A 16,349-nucleotide genomic window follows, 5' to 3' on the forward strand; every position below is an offset into this window, starting at 1 on the left:
TCGACCATCTGCCCAAGGACATCCGGCCATTACTGGCCCAAGAGAGCCTTACCGACCTGAGGAAGGTCGCTCAGAAGGCCCAAGAGCTATGGCTCAAGCGATTCCTGGAGGGCTCGGAGGTCCAGCAGGTCACGAGTCACAGTCATGACCTCGCCAAGCCCGTCCTTAGCGTTGTGGTAGAGCATCCGGTCCCTTCAGGGGCCACCAAGAGCATTACCAGGGGCATGGCATCTGCTCCAGGCCTCTGCTTCTACCACCAGTGCTGGGGAGCCAAGGCTCAGAAGTGTCGTCAGCCCTGCTCGTTCCAGGGAAACAATCAGGCCGGCCGCTGTTAATGGCTGCAGCGGCTGGCCAAGGACACAGCCTCCTCTACCTGCAGGACTCAGTCAGTGACCGGCGGTTCCTCCTCGACACTGGGGCCCATATCAGCGTCATCCAGGCCATGGCCATCAAGTCCAGGAACCGACCTCGAGGACCTCCCCTCTGTGCAGCCAATGCAACAGAGATCCGGACATATGGAGACAAGACAGTCCACTTCCAGATCAGCCGATGAAAGTTCTCGTGAAGGTTCACCGTCTCGTCCTTTCCGACCGCCATCCTGGGTGCCGACTTTCTCCTCGCCACAGGTTTCTGGTGGACATTCGAGGTAAGTGTCTGGTGGACGCTCGTACTTTCCAGGCCGTTCACCTCGACGCTTCCCGCACAGAGCAGCCGCAGATGGCCACGATTAGCCAGCCCAGAGATGAGTTCCACCAAATCCTGGACGAGTTTCCAAAGCTCCTGAAGCCACAGTTCTCCATTGCCTCGCCGTGTCACGGGGTTTTCCACCACATCCCCTCCCAGCCTCACCGCTCCACCTGGTCCGGAAGGCCTCCGGCGGCTGGCGCCCTTGTGGAGACTATCGACGGCTCAATGAGGCGACAGTTCCTGACCGTTACCCCATCCCTCACATCCAGGACTTTAGGGCCAACCTGCATGGTGCCAAAGTTTTCTCCAAGGTTGACCTGGTGCGCGGGTATTACCAAATCCCAGTGCACCCTGAGGACATACCCAAAACGGCCATCATCACCCCCTTCGGCTTGTTCGAATTCCTTTGCATGCTGTTCGGGCTCAAGAACACCGCTCAGACCTTCCAGCACCTCATGGACTCAGTGGGCAGGGACCTGGATTTCATCTTCATTTACTTAGACAAGGTCGTCGTTGCCAGCAGGGATCGGGCGCAACACAAGGCCCACCTGTGCACCCTCTTCTCCCGGCTGGCCAACGTCGGCCTCACCATCAACCCAGCCAAGTGCCAGTTTGGGAAAGAGTCCATGCAGTTCCTGGGCCATACCATCACGGCCGAGGGAGCCACGCCCACCTCTATGAAGATCGCCACTATCAAGGAGTTCCCACGTCCGGACAATCTCAAGGGGCATTAGAAGCTCGCGGGTATGTAGAAGTTGACCATACTTCTACAACCAATTCATCCCGGGAGCTGCGTGCATAATGCAGCCGCTATTAGCCCTCATCGCAGCCAAGCACAAAATGCTCAACTGGACACAAGAGGCCTGCAGTGCATTCGAGGCCACCAAGGATGCCCTCGCGAAGGCTACCATGCTCGCCCACCCACACACCGACCTGCATATGGCGCTCTCCGTCGATGCCTCTGCCACAGCCGTTGGCGCCATCCTGGAGCAGCAGGTGAATGGACAAAAGAAGCCACTGGCATTCTTCAGCTGGCTTCTCCGCCCATCAGAGCGCAAGTATAGCGCTTTTGACCGTGAGTTACTGGGAATGTACCTGGCGGTGTGGCATTTCCGCTATTTCTTGGAGGGGAAGACTTTTACCATCTTCACTGACCACAAACCCCTCACCCAGGCACTCGCGATGGCGAAGGACCCCTGGTCGGCCCACCAGCAGCGTCACCTCTCCTTCATGTCAGAGTTTACCAACGACATTCAGCACAAGATGGGGAAGGACAACGTGGTCGCCAATGCACTCTCGCAACCAGCCATCTGCGCAGAGATGCCCAGCCTCGACTTCGACCAGCTTGCCCGGGACCAGAAGTCCAACGAGGAGACGCGAGCCTTCAGGACTGCCATCACAGGCCAGCAGTTCTGAGACCTCCGGACTCCGAGTGGCAGAAGCACCGTCCTGTGCAATGTCTCCATGGGCACCCCACAGTCCGGAGGTCTCAGAACTGCTGGCCTGTGATGGCAGTCCTGAAGGCTCGCGTCTCCTCGTTGGACTTCTGGTCCCGGGCAAGCTGGTCGAAGTCGAGGCTGGGCATCTCTGCGCAGATGGCTGGTTCCCCAGCAGTGGCGCAGGCAAGTCTTTCACCACACCCACGACCTTTCACACCCGTCCATCAGGTCCACGGTCCAGGTGGTGGCAAAGCAGTTCATCTGGCATGGGCTGCAGAAGCAGATTGCGGGCTGGGCCAGAAGATGCAACCATTGCCAGATGTCCAAGGTACACAGACACACCAGGGCCCCTGTGCAAGAGTTCGAGCACGTCAGGGAACGGTTCAGCCATATTCACGTGGACATAGTCGGGCCCTTACCCGTTTCCCAGGGCAACAGTTACCTGTTCACGGTGGTGGACCGCACCACTCATTGGTCCGAGGCAATCCCGATGGCAGTGTTCAAGGTCTACGTTCACGCTGTACATCGATGGCAGGTGGGAACTGTTTACTGTGGACAACCTTGGGTGCCAGTGCACCTCAACACCACCGAACCAGTGATTGTGGCCCAGCCCAAGAAGTGAGGCTGCCCAGTTGAAAAGGACATTGGCGCCAGTTCTGGCGGAGGCTGTGTGGCAGCATGCCACTAGACAGGCGAACCTGCCCCGCTTGTAATCCACACGGCGGGGCAGCCGGCCAAAATGGCACTGTCAGGGGTTTCCCCTTCTTCTCAGCACCGGTCTCAGAAGCCTGAGCTGGGGGACCAGGTGACACTAGACTGATGTCAGCGCCCCCCCCCAGCGCTGTTCTTAGCCAGGTCTGGGCTGGGAGTATAAGTCCAGCCCAGCAGCCTGCAATAAATCAGTTCTGCTCACTGAGCTCAACCTGTCTGGTTGTGCGTTCTTTCAGTAGTAGTGTAACTGCCGCTACACTCTACCCATTTATCTCAATATTGCCCAATACCACCTGCTGTCACACGATGCCATTTTTTGGCTCCAAGTGAAACTCCAGTCAACATTCTGACCAGGAGAAAGAGATCCAAAGTTTATCCTTTTCGATATACATTTATGAAAAAAAGGCAAGATTTGCAATTTATTTAAAGCATAAGTGGCTGTCCAATATTTGTGTTTTTAGTCTGGAACTAGGAGGCAGGTTCACCTGGTAACTATTATGGGCTAAAAATGAGAGCTAGACACAAGTTTCTTATCAAGACACAAAAGCAATGCTGAAGATGGTCAATACAGCTAACATAGTCAGAAGGAATAAATATTTGGCAGCCTCTATAAAGACAGCTCAACAGCCTATATCATGCAATCACTTGGTTGGTATTATGCTATGGGCCTCCCCAAAGACAGCAAGAATTAGAGGAAGATCACTGAAATAGACAAGAGCGATATTACTATGGGCTTGAAGTTTCTCAAAGCTGGTGGTAGGGAAATGACTGGAGATAATTCTAAGAGATAGGATTTACATACGTTTGAAAAGCCACAAGGCCCTTTCATGCAGTGAAAAAGCCTGAGTGTAAAGGTGGAGATTCTGCACCCTCACGTCGGGTGTCTTACCTCTATGAATGCGCTGTGGCCGGTGCCAAGGTGCTGACTGGACTGCAATCCCTCTCAGGGAGAGGACAAAATTGGTCCCCTTGAAGATCAGAGTGGTCAGCTTAGTATGGACCCATAGGTGTCGGGGGGTGGGGGATCTTAATTTTTTTTTTCCCAATCAGTATTCACTCAGGAAATAGGCAGAGTCATGGAAAGTAAGGACGCAGTGAGGTTATGGAACCTACACAGATTAAAGAGGTGGAAGTACTTGCTGTTTTAAAGCAAGTAAGGGTGGATAAATCCCCTGGGTCTGACAAGGTATTCCCTCTGACCTTGAAGGAGGTTAGTGTAAAAATTGCAGGGGCTCTGGCAGAAATATATAAAATGTGGTGCCAGAGGACTGGAGGGTAGCTCATGTTGTTCTGTTCTTTGTTCGGCACAGACCGGAAGGGCCAAAGGGGTTGGTTTCTGTGCTGCAATATTCTATGGTTCAATCTAGAGACTTAAGGCACATGGTATCCATAGCAAGCTTCCCAATATATCTACAATAGGTATAGGGGGAGGGTCTTGTTGAAGTGCTGCTTTCCCTGATTGGAAGTCTATGAACAGTGGTGTACAGCAGAAATCATTGTTGTGACCCCCACCCCCTATTATTTTAAGCACATTAAACTTGGTGTAAATGTACATGGAATGATCAGCAAGTTTGTGGATCATTTGAAAATTCAGTGTCATGGATAGCAAGGAAAGTTATCCAAGGCCGCAGCATGATATGGATACAATGGAAAGTTGGGTAGAGTGTCAGGACATGGTATTTAATCCTGCAAGGTGATGCATTGTGGGAGGTCACGTAGGTAAGGAATGTTGACAAACAGAAAGCCCTTGGGGGTTCAAGTCCATGATTCCCTGACCATGCATCACAAGTAGATGGGGTGAGGAAGGCATATGGCATTGCTTGCCCTCATTGGTCTGCGATGGATGGTTCGATTACATTTGCACCAGTGTGTGCACTTCTCATTGCTGCTCCATGGGAAGAATGTGATTGTACTGGAGGGAATGCAGGAGACCCCATTGCTTGAAGTGGAGGAGTTCAGTTATGAGACTGGTTAGGTTGGGATTGTTTTGCCTGGAATGAAGAAGGCAAAGGGGAGACCTGAGAAAAGTGTATAAAATTAGGAAAGGCACAGATGGGGTAGATATTCAGAAACTTTCTTCCCAAGGTAAGGTATCAAGAATAAGAAAGCATAGGTTTAAGATGAAAGGAAGTGTGACAGAGTATATAGATATGTTTTTGGGAGATAAATTGGGAAAGGTTGTTAGAGTAGGTCACATACAAACACTTTAAATCAGATCTTACTTAAAATACTGGAGCTCTACCCCACGGTAGATGTATCAGCTCCAGAACTTTTGCAAAAGTTTTTGAAGAGTGCTCAAGAGACCATTAATGGATTGCTGTTTACAAAAGGCAACAGATGAAAGAGCATGTCGGAACCCCTGCTGTCTGGAAGAGAACTTGCTATTCTGAGAGGGTCGTGGTTTTGCAAGCAGAGAGAGTCAAACGCGCTTTCTCTCAGAGAGACAGAGAGAGACAGGTCACTTGCACAGTGTTACAGCCAGCAGAAGTAGTTGGGGCTAGAACAGGATAAGCTGGCAAGTTTGTGGAGCCCTTTTTGGAATGGCCTGGTCAAAGCCTTTGTGGTTCATGCAAGAGGAGAGGGCTGGCTGTCTAATGTTTCACTTGGAATAAGGGAAACAAAAAGGAACTCTGTGGTGACCTGAAAGAAAGAGGTTAAAATCTGGAGAACCCTGAAGGGGCAAGTTTTGTCAGCAAGACACCGGAGTGGCTGATGGAAGTACATCAGTTGTGGATGTCCTGGAACAACAAATCTCTCTCTGAAAACTGACAAGAACCTTCCTGACGGTAACTATTTACCTTACAAACACCAAAGCCTGGTGAACTTTATAAATGTTAAATTCTGTGCACAGTATAAGAATTGCCTGCAACCAGTGAACTTGGAGGAATAAGAAGTGAGATTGGACTGTGAACCAAAGAACTCTTCTGAACTTACACACACATTACATACACGTGCGCTTAGAATTAGAAGGGGGTTAAGTTAGGTTAAGTAAGTCAATAGAGTTAAGTTAAAGTCTGATTCTGTTTTCATGTTTAAAGATAATTAAAAGCAACTTTTGTTTAAGTAACCATTTGTCTTAGTGAATATCTATTGCTGCTGGGTTTTGGGGTCCTCTGGGTTCGTAACAGAAGTTTTAAAGGGGTTTTGAGGAGAAAGATTTTGGGTGATATCTGGAGCTCACTGCCAGAGGTGGTGGAATCAGATGCATTGACTTTAAGACCCATGCAGACAGACATTTGAATTGGAGGATATGAACCTAACTGGGCAAATGGAATTGGGATAGATGAGCAATAAGGTCAGATGGACCAAAGGACTAATTTCTAAGCTGTCGTAATTATAACTTGTTCATTAGCCTTAAGGACATCAGTTAATATTCCTGAAAAAACAAGTCTCCAACTGAAAAATTCTCACCAGATTCAGCCACTTTCAGTTCACAGTCCATATAGTCAAACATTTCCACCGTGAGCTGGAAGCTGTAATAAAAAAATGTTTACTTTAATGCAGAATCTTTAACAAAACAAATTTAAACATATGGCAACACTTTCCTCTCCATCTTAATGTGATTACCCTTCTCTCAAATTGATTAACTGCAGCAAACACATCATGGTTTCAGGTACAATATACCCACTGAAACCCACCCTCCACCTTCTTAATTGCCACCTTGTGGTTTATCAAAGTAAAATGTCTACCTTGAAGAGAAAATAGCACCCTCTGAAATGTAATAGTCAGCCTGAACATCTAAAGCCATGCAAGATTCATAATAATCATTTAGCATTGCTGACACAGAGAGCCAAGAACACCATCACTCCTTTATATCTGAAGCAAAGCAAACACAGCCTGGGCATACCAATCAGGAAAGACTTCAGCATCATGCACATTAACAATTATTTCCAAAAAAAAGCTGTTTCCCGTGATATGGCATCGTTAAATAAAGGTGTTTCAGTTGAAAGATAATCTCAATTCAATGACCCTGGCTTAAACTGGTTTGGAAATTCCTCCAAACAATGATCTATAACCAAATGAAAATGCTGAGCCAATTTTGCTTTACTAGGGTTGGGGTTGCAGACAAATAAAAATGACCTTTAGTACCACAGTACATTTTAAAAAGGCTACTTTTCCATCAATTTCTTGGCCACCAGCATCTCCAGTTTGGTCACCCACGTCAAATCCGTCTCAGCAGTTGGGAGGGTGGGTCAGGAAGGACACAGAACTACCTGCTTAACAAGTGAGCAACCCAACCAAGTGGTCTCTTCCTTGTCCAGATCTACGAGTTCAGTTTCACAGGGAATAATAGTCTCCATGTTGTCCTGTTTAATTCAGTGACTCTTCCTCCTCTCCAAATCCTTCCAATGCCACCAAAAGACAATGACTTTTCTGAGAACCCTGCTCAAGAATTAATAGCTTACTGTTTTATCACGTGAAATATTATTTGGCGACAACAGTGCACATCCACTAGGGGAGTGGCCAACCTTTTAATTTGGACATACAGCTCAGCAGCAGGACATTTCGCTCCACGAGTACGCACCAGGGCTGTTGGCAAATTGGGCTGCATAGATTCAATGGCCAAAAAGGCCTGTTACCTTGCTGTATGTCTAAATTAAAAATTAAAAGGTTTAGCCGCCCCTTTGTGACTAGAATCTCTGCTAATCTCTGGTTAGCACAGCGGTAAAGTTAACTTTTTTTTTAAAAATGCAATAAATTATGAATTTATTGTACTCTAATTTTTGCATCAAAAGGCAAACCGATATTCCTTTATTAAAAGTTATCAGTGTTTATTAAAGACATTCTTTACCCTGAAATGCCAGCTGTTGGTGGATGCTACAGGTGCACATTTGAAGCAACTGTGCCCTTGATTCTGCAAGAACAAAACTTTGCTTCTATTCTGCTTTTACATGGAAAAAAGGGAACTAGTATCTCTAATTATACCTAGGTACTTAGTTTATAAATTACAAGAAACAGGATCATTTATTTTTATGGTCTTCAACTCAACAGCAATTTCATACATGCATGATGCCAGGAAAGGAAGGAGTCATGCTTGCTTTCACCATTTTGTGAAGCCACCACAGGGACTGGATTATTCTGCTATCAAGGCAAAGACATCCAAATTTCAGAAGAGGTTAGCAGCACATTTTTGTGAAGGTTACATTAAATGAAATACAGATCTAAGTAATTATCCAGTTACCCATCCAAGACAGCAGGTCATGGAAAATGGTCACAAGGTGAGTAATGATGTCCAAAAGCATAAGACCACAATCACAAGATATAGGAGCAAAAGAAGGCCAATCAGCCCAATGAGTCTGATTCGCCATCCTATCATGAGCTGATCCAACTTCCCACTCAGCCTGGCTCCCCCGCTTTCTCCCATAGCCCTTAATGCCCTGACTAATCAAACATCTGTCAATCTCTGCCTTAAATGCACCAACAACCTCCCTTCCAAGCCGCCTGCGGCAACAAGATCCACAGACTCATGAACCTCTGGCTAAAGAAATTTTTCAGCATCTCGGTTTTAAAATTACGCCCCCCCCCCCCCCCCACCCCCACCGAAGTTGTGCCCTCTTGTCCTGGACTCCCCTACTATGGGAAGCAACCCTGCCACATCAACTCTGTCCAGGCTGCTCATCCTTTTGAACTCCAACAAGTGCAGTTGAAGAGCCGTCAAATGTTCCTCATATGCTAATTATTTCATTCCTGCTATCATTCTAGTAAATACAAGTAGAACTGTTAATTCACCACTTCTATAAATGTCGGGAATTAGAATTAATATTTAAAAATTTTATGACAATTTTACCAAATAATGTCAAGTGCACGAATATTCAGAGAACTGCAGTACTCAAGGAAAGCAATCTATCAACGGGTTTGCCTACAACTTCAAATCATTTCCTGAAGAATGTAGTTAAAAAGAAGCCTTTTAATCTACAAAATATTGTTTTTTTAATTAAAAAAATGATAATTTAATTATCAGACCAGCATTTCAGAATTTAACCAAAAAGAGAGAATGGGTCTCAATATATTTTAAAGAGAAATGGCAGAAATTGATAAAAATCAGTTCTCAGCTCTAATAGAAGTCTGAGCACCATATTCTTTATATTGTTGCTAATTACTAGAGTATTGACCCCACAATGTATTATATGTGAAATTATTTTTACTGCTGACAAAACATTTTGAATTTAGCTGCAATTGTCCTGAACCCAGTATGGGGTACGACAGAAGCACAAATAATTATGGTGTAAAACAGCCATGTTAGTAGGATCATTTGTCAGCTCACTCACGAGGAAAATTACATTCAATTACTTTATTTTTTTTTAAACTCACCTCCAAAAAGAGAATAATGCTCTATAAAAAGCATAAAGAATATTGGTAAGCTTGATCATAGAACACAAATGCTAGTTGGAAATTTTTCTAGTGGTTGTGAAAGAACTTTCTTATTTTCCACTTGCTAGAAAGGCCAGTAGAAAGCACATCATTTTATGTTGAGAAGGAATAAGCAGATGTTTTTCCTTTTATACATGCACCTAAATATACACGGCATCCAAATCACTTCATTGCACCGTAATAGTGTGGGATGAATGTTGTACTTGAACAAAGTTTTTGAATGTAACATAATACAAAGAGAAGAACATTCGCTTCCAGAAGCTGTGAACATGCACTATCCATATCATCGCCTACACACTTGGTCTGATCTGCTAGGAATTTACAGTGCTGTCATTCGGCTGAGATATCATCAGTGCCTCCCTTGCCCATCTTCATGGTTCAGGTGGTGAACCTGTGCCACTACTTTAACAGTGGTACCATGTTCTACACACACCCGAGGAGAGCAGATAATCTCCTCCGATAAAAGGTACTTGGAATGGAAGCTGCAAATTGACAAATACTGGTGTCTTCTGCCAAAATTAATCTGGTTTATAACCTGTCCGACACACTTAGTGCTGTCCTAATGTTACTTTTCAAAGAAATATCATGGATTTTTAACTTTGGACAAGTACAATATGGGACAGGCTTGGATAGAGTGCAGAACAGAACACGAGGCTCAAATGGGAGAGTCACTCTCGGCAGCTCTTCGCTGTTTCCCGGTGGCGGAGACAAGCAGGAAAGCTGTTTGCTGCTCCGTCTGATACAAAAAGCCTAGAGGCAGAAAAGTCGAATGTATCTTGAGGTAAACAGTTTGAATTTTTTCAGAAATATCGCCCACGTGATTTTGTCAAAATTTATAAAACTCAACTCAGCTGATAATGTGCTCATAGTCCAAAACATTGAGTCTGCCAAAGAGATTTCAATCAATTCATTCAATTTAAGAAAAAGTAAAGCAAATTAACTACGTAGAAGTTAAAAATATCCACCTAATCAAATTATAAATTTGATAAAAATGAAGAGCCCTCATTTCCATCTGGGCCAAATATACATAGTTGAGTAAGAAAATATATTTTTATTTTTCTTTCCTACAGTAATGTAGGAATTCTCTGATATTGGAATTAGTTAACAAAGCCTTAGGAAACAAGTTCCCTCTGAACACTTTTTTTCAAGCTCATTTTCACCTGAGAATTGTGCAAGCAAAGCTGGTATTTATTGCCTATCCCCAATGGCCTTTTCGCAGTTTGCACACCACTGACATAAGACTTACCAGTTACTGTCACCTTCTCCTTCTGCTGAAGGGTACTCCAATTATGCCGTTGGCTCAATCGTTGCAGAATTTAGACCCAGTGACAATGAAATCATTATAATATTCTTCCCCGTCAGTATGATATGCAAGTTCCCATGCACCGGCTACCCTTGTGTTTCTGGTGACAGAGACTGTATATTTGGAAGGGCTGGCAGAGTAGTCTGGGTGAGTAACTACAGTGCAGTCTATGGATGGTGCACAAAATAGTGGAGGGGAAGAGTATTCCAGGTAGTAGATGGGGTGCTTCTCCAGAAGCATGGTTGATAGAAGGAGGAAGCATACATTAGATTTAGGAAACAGGAAAAAGGGCTCATGAAAATTATATCATAGCCAGGAAGGAACCTAAGAAAGAAACTTGAAGGGGACAAGAGAAGGCCTTGGCAAAGTAGGATTAACGAGGACACCAAGGTGGTATATGCATACGTGAAGAACAGAAGGATGACAGGAATGAAAGGGGGGCCGCTTAAGAATAAAAGCGGCAACATGTGCCTAGAGGTGAAGGAGGTTGGGAGGTCCGAAGTGAACACTTTGCATGAGTATTCACCGGAGAAAAGGATGTTGGTCAAGGTGAGGTCAGAATAGAACACACTTGTGTAGTGGACCATGTTCAGATTAAGGAAGAGGAAGTGTTGATTTCTTAAAAGCATTAAGATTGATAGGTCCCCAGAGCCTAATGTAATATACACCAGGTTACTGTGAGAAATGAAGGAAGAGATTACCTGTGGGCCATGATCTTTGAGTCCTCCTCGGCCACAGGGGATGTGCTGGAGGATTGAGGAATGGCAAATGTAGTCCTCTTGTTTAAAAAAAAAGTAATAGGGAAAATTCTAGGAATTATAGATAGGTGAGTCTTATGTCAGTGGTGTGCAAACTATTGGAGAGGATTCTTAAGGACAGGCTTTATGAGAATTTGGAGAAGTACATTCTACTCAGGGATAGCCAGCATGGCTTTGTGAGGGGAAGGTCACATCTCACAAGCCTAATTGAGTTTTTTTTTAAAGATGTAACACAAGAAATTAATAAAGGCAGGGCAGTAGATACAGTGTATATGGATTTTAGTAAGGCATTTAACAAGATCCCCCATGAGAAACTCGTTCAGAAAGTCGTGAGGCATGGGATCCATGGAACCTTAGCTGTGTGGATTCAAACTGGCTTGCATGTAGAAAGGAGAGTAGTAGTAGTGGACGGAGAGTCTGGAGGTCAGGGACTAGTGGAGTTGCACAAGGATCTGTTCTGGGGCCCCTGCTCTTTGTAATTTTTATAAATGACCTGGATGAAGAAGCAGAAGGATGGTTGTAATTTTACAGATGGTACAAAGGTTGGAAGAGTTGTGGGTAGTGCTAAAGGTTGCCATAGGTTACAGGAAAAGTGGAAGATGGAGTTCCATCTGTATAAGTGTGAAGTGATGCATTTTGTTAGATGAAACCAGAAGGCTGAGTACAGAGTAATGGTCAGATACTTAACAGTGTGGAGGGATAAAGGGACTTCGAGGTCCAAATCCATTCACCTCTCAAGGTTGCCGCATAGGTTGATAGGATAGTTAAGAAGGCCTATGGGATGCTGAGCCTCATTAGTTGGGAAATTGAGTTCAAGAGTCGAGATCATGTTGCAGCTCTAGAAATCTCTGGCAAGACCACACTTAGAGTATTGTGTTCAGTTTTGGTCACCTCCCTATCAGAAGGGTATGGAAGCCATGGAGAGGCTGCAGAAGAGATTTACTAGGACGCTGCCTGGATTGGAAAATGAGTCTTGTGAGGAAAGGTTAGCTGAACTAGGACTTTTCTCTTTGGAGTAAAGAAGGATGAGAGGAGACCTAATAGAGGTCTATAAGATTCTGAGAGGCATTGATAACCTAGAGAGCCAACAGCTTATTCCCAGGGTGAGAATAGCAAACACTAAAGGACATCGGTATAAAGTGAAGGGAGGAAAGTTTATGGGAGATATCAGGGGTAAGTTTTTTTTTAATAAACACAGAGAGTTGTGCATGCCTGGAATGCCTTGCTGGGGGTGGTGGTGGAGGTTGAAACATTAGGGGCATTAAAAAGACTCTAAACAAGCACATGGATGAAAGAAAATAAGGTTTAGTATTTTTTGGTATGAATATAGAGGTTGCACAACATTGATGGCCAAAGAACCTGTACTGTGCTGTAATGTGGTATGTTGTCACAGTTGAATGCTGGAGGTGCACTCATCTACTCAGGTGGAAAGTATTCCATCACCCACATGAACATGACTTGTGTCTGACAGGAAGTGGGAAAGCATTGGTGTGTCAGACACTCAAGATGGAATACTTAGCCACTGCATGTCCTCAAATCCTGGATTTGTATGGCCGGTTTGTCTGACTCTAGTTGGAGGTGGATACTGCCTGGCCCTTACATGGAACAATACTAATTGTAACTTCACAGCAGGTGACAGAATATTGTCATGAACTTGCCTGAACTATTTTCTAAGAAGCCGTGAATGCACAATGTTTAATTCCTGATCTTGTGTTAGAAGTCAGGCCAACGATGAAGTAACTGATATTGTAGGACCCAGAACACACTCCTGCAACGATGTTCAGAGCCTGCTGTGTCTCGCCAGCAATAGCACCCATCCTCTTATGGGGCAAGTCAAGTTACTTCTCCCACAAACACCTTCAGTCAAGCTTTCAGTGTACAAAGCTTCACATTCAAAACCAGCGCAATCGTGGCCTGGAACTGATCAGACTTACATATTGTTTACATCTGTGCCAGAAGCTTTATCCAATGCTTCATCAGTCACTTCCAGATTAGGTGGGAACTCGGAATGCTGTGCCAAAGAAAAATAATCAGAAAGTGACCTCATTCAGAAATTCATGCGCATGAACACTCATCTTTGCCATCCTAGATTACCAAGTAATCAATCTCCCATTCTCAGCTTTATTTCGAGATTGTTTTCACTTTCCTTAAGTTTCTGTCAAGTTCATCTCATCATGAGAAGCTCAACAAGTCCATTTGGTAAAACATACGTATTGAGGAGAGGCTCCTCGGATTTCCTTATGGTATTGTTGCTGATACGTTACAATGTAATGTACTGTAGTTTCAATCAAATAAGGATGGTCAACATTTCAAAAGTGGTGGAATAGGTACAGGAGATCCAGTCCATGTGATTTACTTGGAGTTTTAGAAAATCTTTGAGACAATACCACTCAAGAGATTAGTATGAAAAAATTAAAGCACTTGTTATTGAGGTTAATATTCTGACAAGGACAAAAAAAATTAACAGAGGTATGAATAGATAGGTCTTCTTTTCAAGGCAGAAAGTGGTGACGTGTGGTACCACAGAAATCGGTCCTCTAGCACCTGACACAGAGAGAGAGAGAGAGAGAGAGAGAGAGAGAGAGAGAGAGAGAGAGAGAGAGAGAGGAGAGAAAGAGAGAGAAAGAGAGAGGAGAGAAAGAGAGAGAAAGAGAGAGAGAGGAGAGAGAGATAAAGAGAGAGAGAGGAGAGAAAGAGAGAGAGAGAGAGAGGAGAGAAAGAGAGAGAGAGAGGAGAGAGAAAGAGAGAGAAAGAGAGAGAGAGGAGAGAAAGAGAGAGAGGAGAGAAAGAGAGAGAGGAGAGAAAGAGAGAGAGGAGAGAAAGAGAGAGAAAGAGAGAGAAAGAGAGAGAGAGAGACAGAGGGGAGAGAGAGAGAGAGAGCGCACGTGATTTGGACTATATTACTGTTAAGTTTGTTGATGACAAATCTGATTGAAGCTGTGCAGAGCATTCAAAAAGGCAATTTAGACAAGTTAATTAAGTGGGTAAATACATACAGATATTTGTGAAGAAAAAACATAAAAGGAAAAATATTATTCAAATGGAAAAATTTGATCTACAAAGGGGTTTGGGTGTTCTTGTGCACTGATCACTGAAAGCAAAGAGCAGGTGCAGGAAGCAGTTACGAAGGCAAACATTACTTCAGCATTTATCGCAAGAGGCATTCAGGCCCTGGAACACCTGAACAGCAAAGATGCATACATAAGAATGCTCTTTATCGACTACAGTTCAGCATTTAACACCAGCATTCCCTTAAAACATAACATCCAACTCCAAGTCTGTGACTCAACACCCCACTGTGTAACTGGATCCTGGATTTCTCACCTCCAGACCACAATAAATGAGGATTGGTAAGAACTTCTCCTCTACAATCTCCATCAGTACCGGAACACCACAGGGATGCATTCTTAGCCCCTTGCTCTACTCATTTTACACATACAACTGTGTACCATCATCTACAAATTTGCTGACGATACCCTGGTACTGGGCTGTATAAAGGAAGGGGATGAGTCAGCGTACAGACTGAAAACTTGGCTGAATGGTGCACCAACAACAACCTTGCACTCAATGTCACCAAAACTAAGGAGCTGATCATTGACTTCAGGAAAGGAAAGCCAGAGGTGCACAATCCAGTTATATTGAGGGATCAGAAAAGTTCGTGGGAGTCACTCTCTTGGAGGATCTTTCCTGGACCCAACACACTAATGGCATCATGAAGAGAGTACGTCAGCACCTCTACTTCACTAGGAGTTTGCGGAGATTTGGTATGACATCAGAAACCCTGGCAAATTTCTACAGAGGTGTGGTGGAAAGTGTGCTGACCGGCTGCATCATGGTCTGGTATAGGGACACCAATACCCCCGAGCGTAAAGCCATCCAAAAGATAGGAGGAGTCACGTGATGGAGTAGTGGCCGGACGGTGAACTCCAGCCCTCTCCAGAAAAGTCGGGAAAAACAAGAGAAAATACAAAGGCACAGAAATACAAGTTAAAGAAAAGTGAGTATAAAGGTGGAAAGAAGATGGAAACAAAAGAAGAAAAATCAAAATCAACGGTAAGAAGAGAGGAAGAGAAGACAACGGAGGAAAAAGGTGAAGGCCTTACCTGTCCGAAGAGGCCCGCTGTGGAGAGAGGAGCCCACTACCTCAGGTCGGTGGAAAAAGAACTACATCAATGGCTCACAGAGCCGAGTAAAAGTGCGCAACCGCGCATGCGCGAGGAGTCGCGCATGCGCGATGCGCAGGAAAAAAAACACACCGACGGGAGGGGGACCAGCTGGGGAGTCAATCTCCACAGCCGGCAACGACAGCTGCAGAACACCTGCAGCAAGAAGAGACCACAGAAAACAATGAAAACAAGAAAGAAGAGAAGGAAAGGGCAACAAAGAAACAACAGATGGCCAACCCAGAGGAAGAAGAAGAGGAAGAATACAGAGAAATAGATAAAGGGAAAGGCAAGGTAAAGGATATACTTGCTCTTGTTAGAGGATACATGGAGTCATTTAAAGAATGGCAAACACAGGAATTCAATGATTTAAGAAGAAGAATAAACAACACAGAAGAGAAAGTGAATAAAATAGATATGACCTTAACAGAAATGGGGAAAAAAATGGACAAGATAGAAGAACGGGCAATAGCAGCAGAAATGGAGGTAGAAAACTTAAAAAAGAAATTGGAGGAATCTAATAAAAAAACTAAAGAGACACAAGAACTACTAGCTCAAAAAATAGATATAATGGAAAATTATAACAGAAGAAATAACATAAAGATAGTGGGCCTTAAGGAAGATGAAGAAGGCAAGAATATGAGGGAGTTTATAAAAGAGTGGATCCCTAAGACCCTAGGATGTCCAGAACTACAGCAAGAAATGGAAATAGAAAGGGCACTTAGAGCATTGGCCTCTAAACCACAACCACAACAAAAACCAAGATCTATTGTAGTAAAATTCCTAAGATATACTACAAGAGAAAAGGTACTGGAGAAGACAATGGAAAAAGTAAGAGAGGGCAACAAACCACTGGAGTATAAAGGGCAAAAAATCTTCATTTATCCAGATATAAGTTTTGATCTCCTAAAGAAGA

General features: G+C 44.4%; 1 protein-coding gene across 2 annotated transcripts in view; it reads right to left on the bottom strand.

Moving 5' to 3' along the window:
• Positions 1 to 16,349, bottom strand: part of LOC138761314 (huntingtin-interacting protein 1-related protein-like) — a 186,950-nt gene that overhangs the window by 77,572 nt on the left and 93,029 nt on the right. Inside the window, exons 6-8 of one of the 2 annotated variants that reach the window (XM_069933217.1) lie at positions 13,205 to 13,281; positions 9,150 to 9,170; positions 6,249 to 6,310 (exon numbers count right to left, since the gene is read on the bottom strand). In XM_069933217.1, the coding sequence (XP_069789318.1) occupies positions 6,249 to 6,310; positions 9,150 to 9,170; positions 13,205 to 13,281 (160 nt within the window). The remainder of the gene's footprint in view (positions 1 to 6,248; positions 6,311 to 9,149; positions 9,171 to 13,204; positions 13,282 to 16,349) is intronic. The other variant, XM_069933218.1, reaches the window with a different exon arrangement.

The sequence above is a fragment of the Narcine bancroftii genome, chromosome 4 (genome assembly GCF_036971445.1).
Source record: "Narcine bancroftii isolate sNarBan1 chromosome 4, sNarBan1.hap1, whole genome shotgun sequence".
Classification (NCBI taxonomy): Eukaryota; Metazoa; Chordata; class Chondrichthyes; order Torpediniformes; family Narcinidae; genus Narcine; species Narcine bancroftii.